Genomic DNA, 18,863 nt, shown 5'->3' on the forward strand with positions numbered 1-18,863 from the left:
TTCCCCACCTCACCTTCCCCAACGGGAAGCCTCGTGGGATCACCTCGAACTACCAGTCCCGCAAGACCCTGCTCACGAATAGGCGGCGCGCGCACCCCGTGACGCGTGCGGAGGGCGGGGCGGGGAGCCGGAGTGGGAGGCGGAGGAGGAGGAGGAGGAGAAGGAGGAGGAGGAGGTAGAGGAGGAGGATGACGACGACGACGTCGATGACGACGACGGGGGGGCGGGGGGTCGGGGAGGAGGAAGCCGGAAGTGCATCGGCCCGGGTCGCTCTGGGCGTTGCGGGATTGGGGCCTGGGATCGCTCGGCCCCCGAAAGCTGAGAAGCCGGTAACCCGGCGGAGCTTCGCCATCGCAACCCTGAGGCCTGCTGACCCACGGTGAGGAGCTGGGACCAGAGTAGGGAGGCTCATCGTAGCTCAGGTCGCATCCCAAAGTGCGGGTCCCGGGTCCAGGATCCCGGCGGCCCAGCCACATCCTCCGCCCCTCGGCACCCTTCTGTCCAACAACCGGGATCCAGGTCTCCCCGGGCCCCTGCGCCAGTAGCTGACCACCCCCCCCCCAGTACCTCCGCTCTGGTCATCCTGTTCTGCCCGCACCCCAGGTCTCCGAGTCCTGGTCCCGCACCTCTAGTCCGGAGTCCTTCATCCCCGCCCCTCGAATCCCGCAGTCCTCTAATCTGTGCTCAGCCCTGGGTCCCACCCCTGCCAGCCCCGCGCCAGCCACCCATTGCTTTGCTCTCTACCCCGGGACAGGCAGGCTCTGCGCGCCCCTTGGAGGTCCGCGGCTACCAGAGACCGCAGAGCGACGGCGGGCGGCCCCCAGCATGTATGCCCCGGGAGGCGCAGGGCTGCCGGGAGGGCGCCGGAGGAGGAGCCCGGGAAGCAGCACTCTGCCGAAGCAGCCGGAGCGTAGCCTTGCTTCGGCCCTGCCTGGCGCCCTGTCTATAACCGCGCTGTGCACTGCCCTCGCGGAGCCGGCTTGGTTGCACATCCACGGAGGCACCTGTTCCCGCCAGGAGCTGGGGGTCTCGGACGTGTTGGGCTACGTGCACCCGGATCTGCTGAAAGGTAAGGGCGCTGCACTACTGCCGTCCGGGCCCGGGGGGCGGGGCGGCGTGCAGAATACAACACTAGCCACTAGCCGAAGCAAAGATAACCTGGGGCAGCATCTGGTTAAAGGAAACAGCCCCATTCCTGCTTAGTATTCCTGCCCACCAGGTGGCTCTGTTAGGGTCTAGCACCTCATTTATTCTGATTCAGCTAAGCACCTACTCCTCACAGTCAATGCTAATCCGGACTGCTGCTATTTTAGGATTCTGTCGGAAGAAGGGCGCTGTACATGTAGAAGAGACCAGGGTGCTAGGTGTCACAATCAGCCGTCCCCTTTTAAGGAACCTAAGGGATACCAGAAAGTTGCTTTGGGGCAGCTTGACTGGATAAAGAAAGCAGAACTTTTAATATGATTAGATTTTGGAAGATATTTTAGTATCCTATGGTAATTGGACTTAGAGAGGAAGAGGGGGTTCTGAGGCATTTGAGGTCATGAGAAGGCAGTTCCATTGCCACCCTGAACAGTTGGAATTTGGCTCGTAGTACCCCTACTAAGAAGGTTGTTTTGTTCACAATTGGGTCTCCCAGCCTGAAAGGCAGAAGAAAAATGGCTGTTGTGTTTATTGGATGAAACAGGAGTCTAGATCCTATAGGAGGGCCAGACCCAGAAGCCCCATAACTACTCCTACCCCTTCCTGTCCCTAGGAGTGAAGGTAAAGGCTGTGTGGTATGAAGGAAGGATTGTATTGTCTGATTTTTAACCTAAAACTGGTCAGTGGGCCCCCAGAGGTTCTTAGTAACAGCATAGCTTCTTACCTTAACACCCTCCAAGTCTTTGACCATTCTTCGAAGTCTTTTCGATTCTTCCCTTGCCACTCTTTGGTTATGATGCATTCTAGACATCCACTGCACTAGGAGTAAGAAGCCCTTCCTGTTAGATATATGCAAGGTGTCTCGTGAAGGACTCAGGCTCTGGCATTTGGTAAAAAGGTCAGCATTCTCCTCTGCACTGAATTATAAACATTGCTGTCAGTCTAGGCTGAAAAGTCTTATCCTGTGGCCCAAGGTTGTCTTTCTTCCAAAGTTTTCTCAGTGTTTTGCTTCTCTTTTACATATTACTAGGATAGCTTTATAGAAAACAAGATAGAGGCTTCTGGTTTGCGATTTTTCACCCTCATACTGAGTTGGCTCCCTAAAAGCAAAGTTATACACTGGATGGAGGCCTGGTGATATGAAGCTTTTTCTCTAGCCTGTCGCTGATAGCACAAAGGTCATCGAGTTTGAGTGTGTTTGGATACTTTGCCCCTCAGCATGTTTCTCTACACTTGCCTTCTTGAAAGCACAGCTGCCTCCTCCAGCACCTTCATCCAGTGTTACAGGAGTTCGAGTCACACATAAACTGAGAAGAAGTTCATGATGCTTCTTTACAGGTCATCTCTGGGGTAGGAAGGTCATAAAATTCACATGGTGGAGGGAGAGGCATTCTACTCTTACATCCTTATTTCAGAAATCCAGGAAACTGCGGCTTAGAAAAGTAGAGCGATCTCCCCAGCGTTGCCCAGCTGGGTGGCATTACTGAGACTGCCTCCCATCTGCTAACGCCAAAATAAAATGGTGCTGTCTCCTTTATGATTTCTATCCTTTGTTTTGTAAAGAAGGATACTTCAGCTGTTGTAAAGAAGGAGCTCACAGTATTCTACTTTGGTATGCATCCTTGTTAATGGCATGTTAAATAAAAATCAGTTCTTGGTGTAGATTCTTGTTTGTCCACAGATATATTTATACTTCCTAAGAAATTATTCAGATCAGAGTTTTTTACTTTTCAAGCATGTTGTCTTAACCTTTACATTGCATTTGCTACATGTTTAGAAATCTTAAGCCATGTGTAGTTTTCTCGATTGCCTCTGGCCATCTCCTCTGCCATTGTAAACCAGGAATGCCTGGTATCTATCTGTAAATAGGATCTTTGGCAGTGGGACCTCATGAGCCATTACAGGGGAAGGCAAGGAACCCAGAGGTCCCTCTTTACTTTTCTCTCACTGCTCCTGCTTGTATGTTTTGTGGTACACAGTCCAGCATATGGATTCCTGTATGACTGTGCTGATCTCTAGGCCCACTGGGAAGCCTGAGATGCCCCATCCCAGGGGGAAATTGAGTTGTGCTGAGCAGATGTGGTGCTTATAGATATTTCCAGAGGAAAATACCCTGTGCTACATCTCTGCCAAGAGACAGGGGGTAAGGTGGACCAGCAGGCCCTCAAACAAGTGATACCATTTCCCAGCTCCTGCCTGTGTGCTAGGCAATAGGCATGAAGCTAAGCACACTTCATATTTGCCTTTAGTTTCATCTTTATTCAAAAAAGTCCCAGTTCAGGGAGTGTAGGTAGTCTGCTCAGGGACACAGCTAAGCTGAGTGGTGTGGACTAAAGTCCTGGCTCTCATTATTACCACAGCACCTTAATGCACTCCCAAATTTCTTTTCCTTTCAGCCAGAGGTGTGTGAGGTCTATCATTTTCTATTCTACTTGAGTTTATTTTTTTATTTTTATGTCTATGATTATTGTGCCTGCATGTGTGTAAGTACACCAGTATTATACAGTGCATTGCAGAGGACAGAAGAGGGCGTCAGATCCCCAGGAACTGGTGTTAGGGACAGTTGTTAGCTACCATGTGGGTGTGGTGGTTCAAACCCAGGTCTTCTGTGAGAACAACTGGTGCTCTTAACCCCTGAGCCATCTCTCTAGCCCCTCTAGTTGAGGCTTTATCATGAGTTCAACCTAAGCTGTGCTTTTTTAGCCCACAATGCCTCAGGGTTCAGGTTCAAGTTAGGGAACCTGACACAAAGTCACTATTGAGCCCTTACCCAGAGAGCCCTGGAGGTTTTAGTAAATGCCAGCTTAGCAGATTCTGGATGGTACTTGGTGGGGGTGGGGGGGTTGTTTTGTTTTTATTTGTTTGTTTGATTTTGAAAAAAATCTCCCTGTAGCTTCAGCTGGCCTGGATCTCCCAGAGATCTATCTGCCTCTGTCTCTTGAGTGTTGGGATTCAAGGTGAGGGCCAACAAACCCTGCACAACGGATTCTGTTTTGAATTCTTGCACCTTCCCAAAGGCTACCTGCTTCTCACACAGCTTCTCTGTGCTCAGATCCAGAGAGATGCTCAGTTCTTTAGTGTCTCTGGGAACTGAGACACCGAACTCCTCTGTCTCTCCAGTGTGGCCAGCAAAGGGCAGCCCCAAACAGCCCCAGGAAGCAGTTTTGGAGAATAAGGAAGTTTGGGATTTGATGTCAAGTTAATCATGATTGACAACAGCCACTGGAGGATCAAGGATCTTCCAGTGACAGCCTGTGCACCTGGGGGGTGGTGACAGATATAGCCACCACTGCCAGGTCCTATGGAGCCTGCTGTTGGGTAGGAGCCTGTCGTCAGGTAGCTTGGCCTACACGGATGACATCTGTAGGATGCTCCGGCTGGGCACTAGAGAGCCCTGTTGGGGGTCTATGTCAGGCCTGGCTGAAAGCCAATAGAGTCTCAGTGAGGGGGAAGCCTTCAGAGCAAATGAGAAGATGCTGCAGGGGACTAGGGTCATAGGGAATGCCTCAAATTACAGGGACCCAAGTGAAAAGAGGAAGATGGGTGAGTTGCAGGGAGCTGATCTAAAGCCACTTGAGCTTTTCTCCCTGCAGCCCACTTGGGTCAAGAGTGGGTCAGAGCAATGGGCAGGTAGACAGGAAGAGCCAGAGCCTTCAAAACAAACCCAGCCCTGTGACTCACCAGTGACCTTGGGCAAAGTCAGTTCCTTGGGATCCGATTACACAGCTGCTGCCTTCTTCCCTGGTGACTAGAAGGGACAGTCAAGCAGTGTTTACCAAAATAAACAGAATTCATCTGGAGTATAGGATGTGTTATGTGTCTTGCTGGCATATGGTAAACTACTGGCTAGAATTTAAAGTCAAGACCCTGCCCCACGAACCCTCTCTCTCTCACAGTAAAGTCAGACATCTGAGGGGAGTATTGATGACTCTCCCTGACATACCAATATTTAGAAAGGGACGTGAGAGACATTAAGATCTCGGCCCCAGATGTTCTTGAACTGGGTTCTCTGCAGGTCCAAGCTAACTGAGACACTCCCACCCCACCCTTGTGCAAGACCACCTGTGAGAGGGAGCAGGCCTCTAGGGATCATTAATATCACCCACAGGGAAGTTCACATTTGGCTTTCCCCAGCTTGGGAGTACAGAAGGGCAGTTGAAACCAAACATGCCTAAATTGGGGGATCAGAAGCTCCTCTGTGCCACTGCCACTCCAGTGGGGCAGACCCTCAACCTGGCTTTAGTATCTTGTCTGGTGAAAGAATGAAAAGGCCTAATGGGATGAAGTTGCTGTGGCCCAGCTAGAAGCCCTCACTAGTGGGGCAGTAGCAGTCCAGGTGATACTCTTTCATGGGTGCAGTATCACCTGACCCTCTCAGCACATTCTGTGGTGAGTGAGGCAGGTGTTGCTCCTTTCATTTGAGCCATCAGAACAGAGGCTGAGCAACATCAAGTGACTTGCTGAAGGTGGCATGTGGCCTGTGGTAGACCTAGGATTTGACCAAATACAGAGCTTTGCTGGTGTCCCGACCCCTGCCCAGAGCAGTGTTTGGATGACCTTGGTGCTGCAGAGGCTGAAATACCACCATATGAAGCAGGTTTTTTGTTTTTTTATGTGTATGAGTGTTTTGCCTGGGTAAGTGCACCATGTGCATGATCTGCCCGAAGAGGCCAGAAGAGGATGTTGGACCCCCTAGAACTAGAGTTACAAATGATTGTTAGTGACCATGTCAGTGCTGGGAATCAAACCTGGGTCCTCTAGAAGAATAGCAAGTGTTCTTAACTGCCAAACCATCTCTCCAGCCCTCATGAAGTAGGTTTTATCTTAAGTCCCCATATGAGGGCTGTTCATCACTTCATGACCCACATTTTTCTTGCCTTTTCTGTTGTTGCTATTGTAATTTCAGCCTTCAGGCTCCTCTTTTCATGAGCTCAGCTGGCATTGGGCAGCATTCAGACTGGTTCATTTGACCCTTCATTTCAATATCACTCCTTTGGATTTGATTATCTCCATCAAGAAAATAATAAAGCTGCTGATGGGTGTTTGGCAGTTTCCAAGTAGTACAGTGCAATGTCTGGTGGTCACTGTGTAACCTGGAGGAAGTCACTTAACCGTCTGGAGCCATGTGATGACTCCAGGGTGGCAGTGAGGATCAACAGAGATGGTACTTGACTTGCCTGTGTGCACAGGCCCCTCCGGTAGGAACTGGCAAGGCACCTTCAATGATGATTGCCTCTGGGGAGGGGCAGGTGAACATCTGGAAGGGGAGAGGCTTGAAGCTTTTATCATGTGCACATCTTTCTTATTAAAATAAAAGTATTATGAAACATAAAGTACACAGGGGAGGATATAATAGATACATGTTTTTAAGGATAATAAAAGGAACATCTTGTACTCACCTCTCAGTAAAAGAAACAACCAGCATCTTTGAAGCCTCTGTGTGTTCCTCACTCAGAGTGCCTGGCTGCATTGAGTAATGCGAGTGGAATCTGCCATGGCCTGCAGAGTGGCCTGTGCTATCAGCTCTTCTACCCTGCTTCTGGCAAGTTATTCTTGGAAGCACTAGAACACTTGAGTCCTGCCCCAGCCCTCCCACATGCCGTATAGACCCCAAAAAGAACTGACTCCATTTTTAATAATGTTCAAATCAGAGCTAGGAGTAAGTTCCTGCCTCTTCAAGGCTTTCTTCCCAGGCCTCTTCAGTATCCCCATACTGTCTAAGGTAGGCTATGCTGGGTACACTGAGGGCTGGTGCTGGCTGCTGGCAGAACTCATGGACAGGCAAGCTCTCAGGCAGCAGGTAATCGCCCAGGCTGGATCTTGGGTCACAAACAGATGGTCAGCAGATAAGATCATGACAGATAGCTCTAAGGGCAGCCAGATTGAGGCACATGAGTCTTGTCTGGGCCCAGCCAACATCTACCTAGAGAATTCTGAGCCCAAGGCAGGGTACACATATCAGTCACAAAAGGTCTGGGAGCCCCTGTCCCAATCCCTAAGACCTCATGAGGCCAACATCTGCTAGAGGTCTTCCTCTCCTCCCAGTTTTTGGCCTTTCTTCCATCACTCTGGCATCCAATACTGGTGTTTCTTGGGACTGGAGACTTGGACTACCTGTATGGGGATTACTTGGGATTCTGGTTAAAATCTAGATTCCTAGGCCTTGTGCTCCACCTAGAATCCAGACCCTCTGGGAGCCTTGAACATGTTTGCCCATCACCTCAGTGACTGGGATATGTGTTAGAAACTGTCACCCCCAGACTCTGAGCTTGACATCCAAGTTCAAGAAAGGAACCTGTGAGTTTGGCCAGCACAGTTCAGTTTTTCTCAAATCACTTGGTGACCTGTGGCCTGAATGATAGCACTTGACAATCGCTAGGAAAGAGGAAAGAGAGGAAGTTAAGACCTGTTTCCTGCTTTTGGTAAAACTTAAAGTTTTTAATCAAGGCCAGCTCCATTTTTTTATCAGCCTTTATTTTCTGTTCTGTTCTTCTGGAAGCCATCACAGTTTGCATGGGTATCAAAGGAGACTGGCAGTATTGTCTAACTGAAAATCTTTTAAAAAGGTTCTTAAATACTGCGGGGCTGGAGAGATGGCTCAGCGGTTAAGAACACTGGTTGTTCTTGCAGAAGACCCAGGTTTGAATCCCAGCACCCACATGGCAGCTAACAACTGTCTGTAACACCAGTTCCAGAGGATCCAACGGACTCTTCTGACCTCCGAGGGCATTGCATGACACAGGTGCACTTACCTACATGCAGGCAATACACACATACACGTAAAATAAAAATAACATAAATTTTTTTTTTTTAAGTTAAAAAAAAAAAGGTTCTCAAATACTGTAAGGAAATACAAGTTTCTCTGTGTCTGGGGTATAACTGTCACCCTGGGATCTCTTTTGACTCTGGGGACTCCTTGAATGTTTCATCTCCGGTTTTACCACCTTCCTTTTCTTTGATTTGCTCCCATATTTTGGTAGCATATACATGACTTATGGCTGTCAGTTTCTGAACCTTCCAGGACTTTTATAAACGCCTTAGGTTAACTGTAGTCTTATGTTTCAACTCTTGTCTAGTTCCAGTCCAAGTTCTCTCTCCTTTCTTGGGTGTGTGGGAGGGCCCTAAGTGGGAAAGTGTTTGAGACAAGCTCATGTAGTCCAGGCCTCCTTGAACTTGCTAAGAAGAAGAAGCTGGCCTTGAGCTCCTCATCTTCCTGCCTCTACCTTCCAAGTGATGGGATTATAGGTATGAACCCAGCTCATTTTAGCCATTTAAGTGTCCAGTTCAGTGGCATATGTTCACATTGTTGTCGGCCTTTGCTCCTATTGTCCATTTTCAGTACCTTTCATCATTCCCAACCAAAACTCCACTCATTAAGTAACACCCTGACCTCCCTTTCTCCAACTCCTGGCAGCACCATCCCACTCTGGCAACACCATCCCACTCTGTCTCAATGAATCTGATTGTTTTGGCATCTCATGAACAGCATCCTACAATATTTGGCCTTCTGTGTTTGACTGACTTCGCTTAGCTTAATGTCTTTTGAGAACAAAAAGGGATGGATTGAGTGAATAAATGAAGAATGGATGTTAATTGACCTCTGGTCTTGGTCTCTCTGTCTCAGCTCAAAAGTCAATGAAGCATCATTTAGCAGAATAGGTTAACATGCCAGCCTAATTAATTGTTAGGATCTAGAAAAATGGTTTGACGCTAGTTCTGGTGGCACATGCCTATAATCTCAGCACTCAAGAGGTTGAGGGAGAAAGATCGTAAGTTTGAAGCCAGCCTGGGCTACACAGTGAGACCTTGTCTTAAAAATAATAAAGAAAGGAAAGACAGGGCTGGGCCTGCCGCTCAGTTTGTAGAGTGCCTTGAATCCAGGAAGCCCTGGGTTTGAGCCATGAAACTGTGTCATGATGGTATATGCCTATAATACCAGCCCTCAGGAGGTGGAGGCAGGAAGATCAGAAGTTCAAGGTCATCATTGCTTACCTACTGAGTTTGGGTCAGCCTGGGACACAAGACCTTGCCTCAAGAAAAACAAAGAAAAATAGTTAAAAGAACATGGCAAGTACAGTAAAGTAGATAGAGTCATACAGGTTGACTAGACTAGTTAGAGAGACAAGGACTTGAGGTAGAGGTGACTCCTGACTACAGTGTGGAACTTGTTTGCCCCTCTGCAAACCAGCTGGTGGCAGGAGTTCACACAGTACACTCCAGGGCTCCAGGCCCCTGAGACTCTGGTGGATGGGGACCAAGTTCCTTTCAGGTACACTGCCTCCCCTGGGGTGTTTCTTGGACATGAAGCCTCAGTTTTCCCTCCACAGATTTCTGTATGAACCCCCAGACAGTGCTGCTCCTGAGGGTCATTGCCGCCTTCTGCTTTCTGGGCATCCTATGTAGTCTATCTGCATTCCTTTTGGATGTCTTTGGGCCCAAGCATCCAGCCCTGAAGATCACTCGTCGCTATGCCTTCGCTCACATCCTCACTGGTAAGCCCAGGGCCTGCTTGTGTGGGGAAGGACCTGCCCTAGAGCATAATGTTATGGGGAAATCTGTTGTTCTGAGGAGAGTTTGTGTGACCAGTGCTAACCTTTCAGAGAGCATCAGGGTGCCTGAGTGTTGGCTTCAGAAACTGAGTTGGAACCAGAGTCAGCCACAACCAAAGCCAAATCACACACCTGGATAACTTGCCAGGTTCAGAGGGAACATTGTTAGAATGCCATGAGGAAGGTCACACACAGCTCTCTAAAAATGGGTTATGAAGTTCTTGAGAATTCAGGGCCTGGTGTGAGCAAGGAAGGGGTCAGGCTGTCTCACCTGGTGCATGGTCAAGTTCTTGCTACCTCCCTGCCAAGCTCACCTTCTCTGTTTGGGTGCAGCTGTTCTCTTCTCTTCTCTGTTCTCTTCTCTTGGGTGCAGCTGGTGTGTGATTTGGCTTTGGTTGTGGCTGACTCTGGTTCCAACTCAGTTTCTGAAACTGCATGCCCTTATCTGTTCCTTCTAAGTGCCAAGCAATATCCATTAGCCTTACTATCCTAACTGAAAATTCCCATGTGTGTGTGGGGGGGGGGGGGGATTGAACCCAGGGTCTTAAGTATGTTATGCAAGTTCCCTACCATTGAACAATTGTAAATTCTTAAAACAGAACCTGGCCGGTCAGGACAAGGTTAGACAGCTGTCTCCAGCCCCAGACCAAAAATCTCATAACTGGGAGAGCTCCTCCTTTCAGGACTGTGGGTCAGGCGGGTTCTCTGAAAATGAGGCAAGAGGCTGTGATTGGTTCCTCAAGCATGCTGGCTGTTAATCCCCCTTCTGTGCTGTCCCTCTGTCTCCTAGTCCTGCAGTGTGCCACCGTCATCGGCTTTTCCTACTGGGCTTCTGAGCTCATTCTGGCCCAGCAGCAGCAGCATAAGAAATACCACGGCTCCCAGGTCTACGTCACCTTTGCCGTTAGCTTCTACCTGGTGGCAGGAGCTGGCGGAGCCTCAATCCTGGCCACTGCAGCCAACCTCCTGCGCCACTACCCAACAGAGGAAGAGGAACAGGCCCTGGAGCTGCTGTCTGAGATGGAGGAGAATGAACCCTATCCAGCAGAATATGAGGTCATCAACCAGTTCCAGCCGCCCCCTGCCTATACACCCTAATACCTTCCAGAGGTCTCTTCCTCAGCAGCCCCTCCCCCAGTGCCGCAGCTCCTTTCACACCCAGGGGAGCCCCTTCCCCCAGCAGACCTCACCGGTAGGACGCTGACCATCTTCACCAAACCCTCCCCAAGAGACTCTGCCTTTAGGGTTATCCATGTGTCTCTGCTCCCAAGAGCTGGGATTCATAGATTTTATATAATGCACTCTTTCCCCTCCTACTACCCTCTGCTCCTTTCCTGTTCACTAGCCGCTCCCAACCAGGGATGGTCAGACAAGTGTCCTCCCTTTGTGGGCCATGTCTTTGGGACTGGGACTGTCATTGGGTTGCTGCTGGTAGTGGACAGTCCCTGAGAGAGGTGCAAACAGGGCCCAAGGGGAAGGGGACTGTGCCGTGCAGGCTCACTTTGCCAGGCTCAGCCTTGGTTCCACACCCTTAGCTTTGGGCTTGACCCCCTCATTCCGTCTGGAGTGCCCCAGGCCCAGGCTCTCCACCTCGTGGATTCTCTGCACTTTAGTCTTTGAACTACCCCTCACATGTGCTCTGATTTTCTGGGGACAAGGAATTGCTGGGGAGCAGAGCAGCCACTCTCCTGCCTTGTCCTGGCTTTGTGTGGTTGGAGCCAGGCAAGGAGGCAGAACCAGGCAAGAGACCGATCCTGGAAAGGACCTGAGCAGTAAAGGGGGCTGAGCCCCCCGAGCCCCTTCACCTTTTAATGTGAGTGGTTTTAAAAGGAAAAACAAAACCAACCAACAGCAGCCACATCTCTTTTTAAAATAGGGACAAGGCTGTTGTTTAGAAATGTATTCTATCCCTTGTGGCTCTGCAATATTTTGGACCACAGCTCCCTCTGAGCCAGTACTCACTCTTCCCAGAGTCTCTCCAGCAGAATGCAGGCTTTCTGCCCTGGCTCTTTCCCTCCTGGCAGCTGTGGCTCCCTGGGGCCTTTCTGTGGAACTAGAGCCACATGGCCCCTGTGGCCCCTCAGGAGCTGAGGACGATGGCCTGACTGGCCGGCCAGTGTGGTGCTCCTCAGAACTGTAGCACTGAGATGTAACCTGGCCTCAGCTCAGGCACATGGGCCAAGTAGGGCAGGACCCTCCACTCTCCATATAGGAACTCTACCCAGAGGCACATCAGGTTGGTGTCAGGACCATCCTGTCAGACACACAGGCCTGGCTATAGCCTTCAGATTCAGTGTGTCCCCTAGACTGTGACTTGGGGCTATATCTTGCTGCATGCCCCTCTCCCCTTCTGGAATGTATTCTGGTCTTGCAGTGTCCTATTGGGCTGTCACTTTGGCTATTCTGTTTGTTCTGGGTTAAGTATATTTTTTTGCCTAGAGATGTGGGGCATAAAATGGGTAGACCTTGAGAGGTCTACAACATGGATCCAGATAGCTGAGCTGTTCTTGTTCAGTTACTAGCTTCTTTGGAATCAGAGTCCAGTGCTGAGCTGAAAAAGAGATGAATTCCAATCTCCTCCCACCCTTAAGGCAGCAGACATTATGAGCAAGAATGGAGAATGAATGCAGCCATTGAGCTGTGGCCACAAGAAGACTGCCACCTCCTCATTCTTCAGCTAGAATGAGTGGGGACAGATGCCTGTGTGGGCGAAGACCATGTGTGCACACGAGTAAGCCCCCTGCTTGGAGTTTAGTGCTGTGATGCCAAAGTGTGCCCCAGGATGACTCCCATTCTTCCAGACACTTATCTGAGGCAAGAAAGGCTGCCAGGTGATGCCTGAGCACAAAAACAAGGAGCTGAATTAGGCCTGCCTCTCTGTGAAGTCCTGAGCTCCTGACTGGCAGGTTTCTGAAGTGTGGCCAGCTCTCTCTAACATGGCATCTGAATGGGCAACTAGAAGACCAGGCACCAAACATGCATGCCAAAGTGAATGGTCATCTCATGAGGACAAGGACATGACCCTGTGGACTGTTCCATGTGATTTGGAACCCACTTTTTATTAGCTTCCCGTGCCTCTGGCCTTTCTCTTTCCTCTGCCATTCTGACATGGATAGTTTGTCATATAAATTCCCCCAGTTGTGTTTTTCTTTTCTAGGAAAAAAATTAAAAAGCAAATCAAAAAACAGAAAAACTATAAATAAGAATGCAAATGCCAATGATTGTCATTTTTCTGTCAGTTTTTCAGATGTGGTTTACTCTTCCTCTTAGAGGAGATGAAGTTTGCAATATAGGACTGTTAGAAGGGGCTTGGCATGTGCCTGGCATCACGTGTTACATTTTCATCCCCGGGAGCCTCCTACTCCTGACACCTTTCACAGAGGGAGTTTCCAGGGCCCACAGCTAGAAACAGTAGGAAGCTCTGCTCAAGATTCTACTCAGTTCGACTTCAAACTGAGCTGCTCTCTTCATGCCCTGATTAGCTGCAGAAGAGAGTGGTTTCAGAACTCTAGCCATCTGTGGCTTGCAGAAGCTGCCCTTTCTTTGAAACCACAGCAAGTGATACTTTCTGGGAGAAGCCTGAGAGTACAAATGGTTCAGGAAGAATGGCCTGTAGAATAGCTCTTCCAACCAGGTGATGGTTGAAGCCTTAATGGTTGCCTGTACTCTTCATTCATTCATTCACTCACTCAGCCCGTGCACCAGGCCCCAAGTGTATGTGTACTTGGTGAAAGAGCTTGAACTCCTCTGGAGAGTGGTCCATTCTTGGCAGGATGCATGTTTTTCTTGGAAACGTAGTATGTTCTCATTTCATGTCCACTGAGACATTTATATGAAGGGTCTCTTGGGTTATGCAAAAAACACCACTAGGCTCCATGAAAGGAACATAGTACTGACAGGAACCTGTCTCCCAGGATTGTATGTCCTTAGTTTGAGGGAGGCAGAATGAAGTAAGTGGCCTCATGGATACCTTGGCAGAGTCCTGTGCCAAGCACAGAAGGCAGGTTCTGAACAGGATGATTTCTGACAGCTTCCTGGAAGGAGCAGCTGGTGCCATGTTGATGTGGGAGAGTATTTGGGGAAGGGGCATTCTCACTTAAGAAATGGCGCTGGTCACCAGAATGTGGTGAGAGGTGAGAAAGCTGAAAGTTCCACACACTTCCTCCTAAGGGGAGCCTTAGGAGGGCTCTGAAGAGAAAGGGGACCCAGCTTTGTGGACTGCTGGGAGTGTGGAGAGGCTGTGGTGTTAAGCATCTGAGGGTGGGAATTGGGGGACAGATGGGCATTATATGGTATATGGAGGACCCTGAGTCCTGGTAGAAGAAGGAGGAGAGAACAGTTGCAGCCAGGTCCAGAGGTAGAAAGCCTAGGAGCTTCATCGCTGCTGTAGTGTACTACAAGGTAAATTGGCCTTGTGGCCCAAGAGGGCCTCACACAAGACAGACTGTCATGAAGGGCAGCAAGGAGAAGGTGGCCTAGGGAAACAAAGTGGTTGTTGCACCTGAAGGAAAAGCAATTCTCTCTAAATAGCCTCAGAATCTTCAGCTGGCTTCTCACCCAAAAGTGCTCATGGCCTGGACCACTATATTATGAAATACAAGGTTCTGTAGGGAGACACAAAGGAACTAATAAACTTTATGGCCTTTGTTTTCAAATAGCCTACAGTGTTCTTCCTGTGCCTTTTTTGGGGGTGGGGGGAGTACAGTTTTGTGGGAGCCTAGGAGCTTCATTGCTGTTAGGCAGTACAGAGAAGAAAAAACCAAAAAACCATACCTCCGTTTGGTACTCAGCCTTAGGGAAAGTGGTTTGAGAGAATGTCAGGTTCTCACTGAATTTTGGGGGGAGATGCTTGACTTTAGCATTGTGGGAGGGGAACCGTTTCTCAGGAAAGATTTTGCTGGTCCCAGAGTTGAAGATTTGTGATGGACTAGCCTACCCATTCTGCTGCAGAGGACAACACCGTGCCTGGTGAGGGGCTTCTTCCAAAGTTTGAAGGGAGATGGAGGCCCCCTCAGCTCAACTATGTGTATAAGGCATTATAAAAGAATTTTCAAAAGAGGCAACTTCAAGTCCACTCTTGTATAGGGCCTGCAGGCAGCCCTCATCAGAACGATCTTGTTCTGTCCTATAATACCTTGTGGTGAGGTGGGTGGACCATGTGTTCCAGATGTTCCCCTTTTCTACCTGTCTTGGGAGTTTCTTACCTGCATCTCTAATGCCACTATTTTTGGTGTTTTCTTCTGTGAAAACCATGGGTTTTGTTTCAACAATGGAGAGAATACCCTTTATTCTTTCCCTATTTGCCTCCTTATAATCTAGCTGGAGGGCAAGGGAAATTGGCACTTGTGTATATATACACCTTTTTATTTTGTTGACAGGCTTAAGTTGTTTATAAATTAAATCAGGAGATCATGCTTTTTTGTTGTTTGGTTGATTGGTCTTTGTAAAAAATTTATTTAGTGTATGAACATTTTGCCTGCATACATGTATATGGACCACAGCTGTGCTGGTTGATTGTTTTTCTTTTTCTTTTTTTTTTTTTTTTAACACCATTTCATTTCTCCCAGATGGGTCTCCAACTCACTATGTAGTCAAGGATGACCTTAAACTCTTGATCCTCCTGCCTCCACTCCCTAAATGCTTGGATTACAGGTGTGCACCACACTTGGTTTTATGCAGTGCTGAGGACTGAATCATGAGCTCACTGTTTGGAGGCTGAAAGTCCAAAATCGGGCAGCCTCGTTGCTTCTCTCTGGTGAGGGTCTATTAACAGAAAAATGGAAAGGGTCTAGAAGGCTACTCTGGGGTCTCTCTGATGGTCTTGAGGAATAAAGCAGAGGAGTGACAGGGCCCAAATATCCTCTTTATTGTTGGAGAGTGTGGTTTACATCCAACAGCTCATGGGGTTACTACTATAAATCCGACAGGGCAGACTAACCCATTCAGTCACAGCAGCACTAAACCAGAGGAAAGGACTCCTCACTAGTGGAAGTACAGGTCCCTCAGCAGTGTAGTAGATTCAGTTCTCCTTAAAGAGGAAAGAGGGTGCAGGTAGCTTGTGCGTGGCCAGTTTGCTCTATGCAGTAATCAGTGATCATCCTTCCCTTTCCCTGAAGTGAAGAAAATAAAGGGACTGGAGTATGACCCCAGGGGAGTTCCACACACAGAAGGAAACTGCTATGGTTTTCATAGGCTCTGGGAACATGGCATTTAGGATGGGTTCCCTATTAGGGTTCCAAACAGCAGCAGCTTCCCCACTCCCCAACAGGGACCTATGGACTTTTGAAGCCTGAAAAAGGGAACTGAGCTGATAAGCACCTTGGCCTTTGAAGTCCAGGGAAACAAACTCTGCTGAGAAGCAGCCTGCCTTTCCTCTGATCTCCAAAGACAAGATAAGCAGATTCTACCTGTTAACCAGAGATTTTAGAAGCTGTTTAACACAACAGCTTTTCCCTTATCTTAAGAGGGAAAAAGTAAATACTTCCAGACCCAGATCCTGCCCCCCCCCACTTCTGCACCCTGAAGCCCCTGTATATAAGCCCCAGCTCACAACCCGTGGACTGACATCTTTCCCTTCCCTGAGGGAAACGTGTCCCGTGCGAAATAAAGCTGTATCCCGCTGAGAGTTCTATCTGTGCCTCGGTGCCTCATCCTCTATTCGCTCGCTCTCCGCCCAAAACTTTTACCTATCATTCCCTAGGCCCTGAACTGGAGAGAATGAAGAGCCTTCCAGCCAATATTCTGATGCAGCTTTCTGTCACCCCACAGTGTGGTCCTATTCTTGTCCCATGGCTTTGATTGCTTGGGTTCCATGGCATAAACCTACACCTTGGTACTTGAGTCCCAACTTGCTTGTATATGGTTGTACATCATATCCCAAGTTTTCTTCCAGCTGCAGCTGGCTGTGTTTCTGTGTCTACTACACTGCAGTGATCAGGTCTGTTCTCCAGCAGCCTCTGCTGCTAGGTTCCTTCCCATAGTAGTGAACTGGGCCAAGCCAAAGACAGGATGTTAACCAAAGCCAAGCCAGAAACACACTGACTGATGGAAGAAAAGAAGGGAGGGAGGGAGGAAGGGAGGGAAGGAAAGAGGGAAGAAGAAAGAAGGAGCTATGTGTTCCAGGCCATTTTCTGCCTGTCAGAAAACGAAGAGTCACTCCTGCCTTAAATGAGGTAGTGTGTTAATGGAGGCCATCTGAACGTGTATTCTCACTAGGGATTATGATCTGGGTCGAAGAATTGACCCAAGGTGTCTGATCCTGTCCCATCTTTGATGACAAAAGCATGCTTTAATTGTTTTTAGGTTATGAATTAGGAAGAAAGTGCTCTGAGCAGAGAGTAGAAGACTGAGATGTGGATGGAGCTTGTAAACACTATGCTGAGGAATAGATGGATAGACTTTGCACACACATTTTGAAGGAAAGAAAAGGCACTTGTGGTTGCCTGTTGGCCTGGTAATTGGAGCCCAAGGATTGCATCAGGCTCAAGTGCTTGAGGGAAAGGACCCAAGGCAGACATCAAAGATAGCAATGCACTTCCAGCAGGTCATTTATCCCTCTGTGGAATGCCTGCCCTCAGGTACAAGGCCTGGGGAGTGATTTCTAGTTTTACTGCTAAGACCATAAATGGGAGTTTCCTAACTATTCCTGAGCCTCAACAGGGAGATGTCTCTAGTGAGGGATCTAGGGCATACAGGCTATGAGGAAGGGCAGGAAGTAAGGCATCAAGGATATCTGTTAAGGGATACCAGAGAGATATAGCTGAGCAGAGTGCCGGAATTGTCCAGAGACACAATCTAACTGCATCACTAGCCATTCAGGGATGCTGCACTGGGCTGTATGACAGTACTGGAGGCTGGCGGGAAGCTGGGATGGAGATGAGCATTCAGGAGGGGAACTATGGGTGCTTTCTGGTTTGATACCTATGGAAGAATGGAGAGAACAGTCTTGGTCAGATGAAAAGGTAGGTGGCAAGGGAGTTGTGACAAGTACCTCAGCTAATCAGAACTCTATGGAGTTCTGAAGTTGGGATAGCATTTGAAGTTGTCACTGGTTGCATGTTGTCCCCAGAGGGAGCTGTGCAACCTTGAGTAATGAGGCTTTCTTCATTGGGTGTAATTTCAAAAGGGGGCTGTCGATTGGAGGCTACCAGCTGGCAGCTTAGAGCAAAAGTCCTTCTGTCATGAAGAGGGACACAGCTAGTGTTGGCCACTCCATTGTGTAAGTTCTGGGAGCACCTCCTCTTAAGAGATCTGAGAAGTGCATTCTCACAGTCACTACCATTCCCAATGCCTTTCCAGCTCCTTTTCTGGTACCTCATGAAGCTCAAGTACATTTCCATCAAATGTGAATGTCTTGAGACATTCCTGTTTTTTGAAGTCTGTTCCCTAATTATGCTTAAAATATTTGAGTGTACTCTAAGTACCTACAAAAACAAAAACAACAGCTGGGCATGGTGGTGCATGTCTGTAATCTAAGCACTTGGGAGGTGAAAGCAGGAGGATGAATTCAGTGTCATCATTAGCTTCATAGTTCAAAGACAGCCTGGTGTACATACCCTGGTTAAGAAAATAAAAGGGGCAGACCTCTCTCCTACCCACAGGCCTCTATCCTGGGAAAGTCCCTTGTGCCCTCCACGCCTTGACTCCCCCAGCCTCATTCACCCTCCCATCTCCCCCTCCGGTCTCTTCTAGTTTGGGTCCTGCCCCATTCCTTGTCTGGGGCTCCAGACACCTGGGGAACCAATACTGCTTCCTGATCCTTTTCATCCAGACCAACTTAGTGCCTTCTCCACCTCGGGAGCACTGCTTCTGGGCCTGGCCCCGCCCTCACCTCCCTCTGCTTCCCTGGGCCTGCACCACCCACCAGCCTCTTTCTGGATGCAGGGGCTGACCTTTTCTTTCCTGATCCTTCGCATCCAGACCAACCCGGCTCCTCAGTGCAGTCCCCAGGAGTCCTTGGGGCCTCTTCCCGCCCCATCTGCCTTTGCATCTCTGGGTGGCATGGCCACCAGCTGCCCTAGACTGGCATCTTTCCTGGGCCAGGCTCCCAAGCCAGTCCAATCCCCAAATTCCTGAGGCCAAAATCATTCCTGGAGGGACCCAGACCTTAGGAGAAAGCCTGAGAGCATCTGATCCTCATCTGACTTGGGCCTCTGTGGGAACTCCTGAAGA

At 49.0% G+C, this 18,863-nt stretch overlaps 1 protein-coding gene across 2 annotated transcripts; it reads left to right on the forward strand.

Annotated features, from left to right (window-relative positions):
- Positions 1 to 229: 229 nt before the first annotated feature.
- Positions 230 to 14,347, forward strand: Tmem127 (transmembrane protein 127). Of its 2 annotated transcripts, none has more exons than XM_008838128.3 (4): positions 230 to 379; positions 755 to 1,069; positions 9,471 to 9,635; positions 10,483 to 14,347. In XM_008838128.3, exons 2-4 carry the CDS (start codon positions 826 to 828, stop codon positions 10,788 to 10,790), a joined length of 717 nt encoding a protein of 238 aa, XP_008836350.1. In that variant the 5' UTR covers positions 230 to 379; positions 755 to 825; the 3' UTR covers positions 10,791 to 14,347. The 2 variants fall into 2 exon arrangements, with proteins under 2 accessions (XP_008836350.1, XP_029421943.1); XM_029566083.1 differs by having other exon boundaries at positions 759 to 1,069.
- The last annotated feature ends 4,516 nt before the right edge of the window (positions 14,348 to 18,863 follow it).

Source organism: Nannospalax galili, unplaced genomic scaffold (genome assembly GCF_000622305.1).
Source record: "Nannospalax galili isolate Female #2095 unplaced genomic scaffold, S.galili_v1.0 scaffold1311, whole genome shotgun sequence".
In the NCBI taxonomy this organism is placed as follows: Eukaryota; Metazoa; Chordata; class Mammalia; order Rodentia; family Spalacidae; genus Nannospalax; species Nannospalax galili.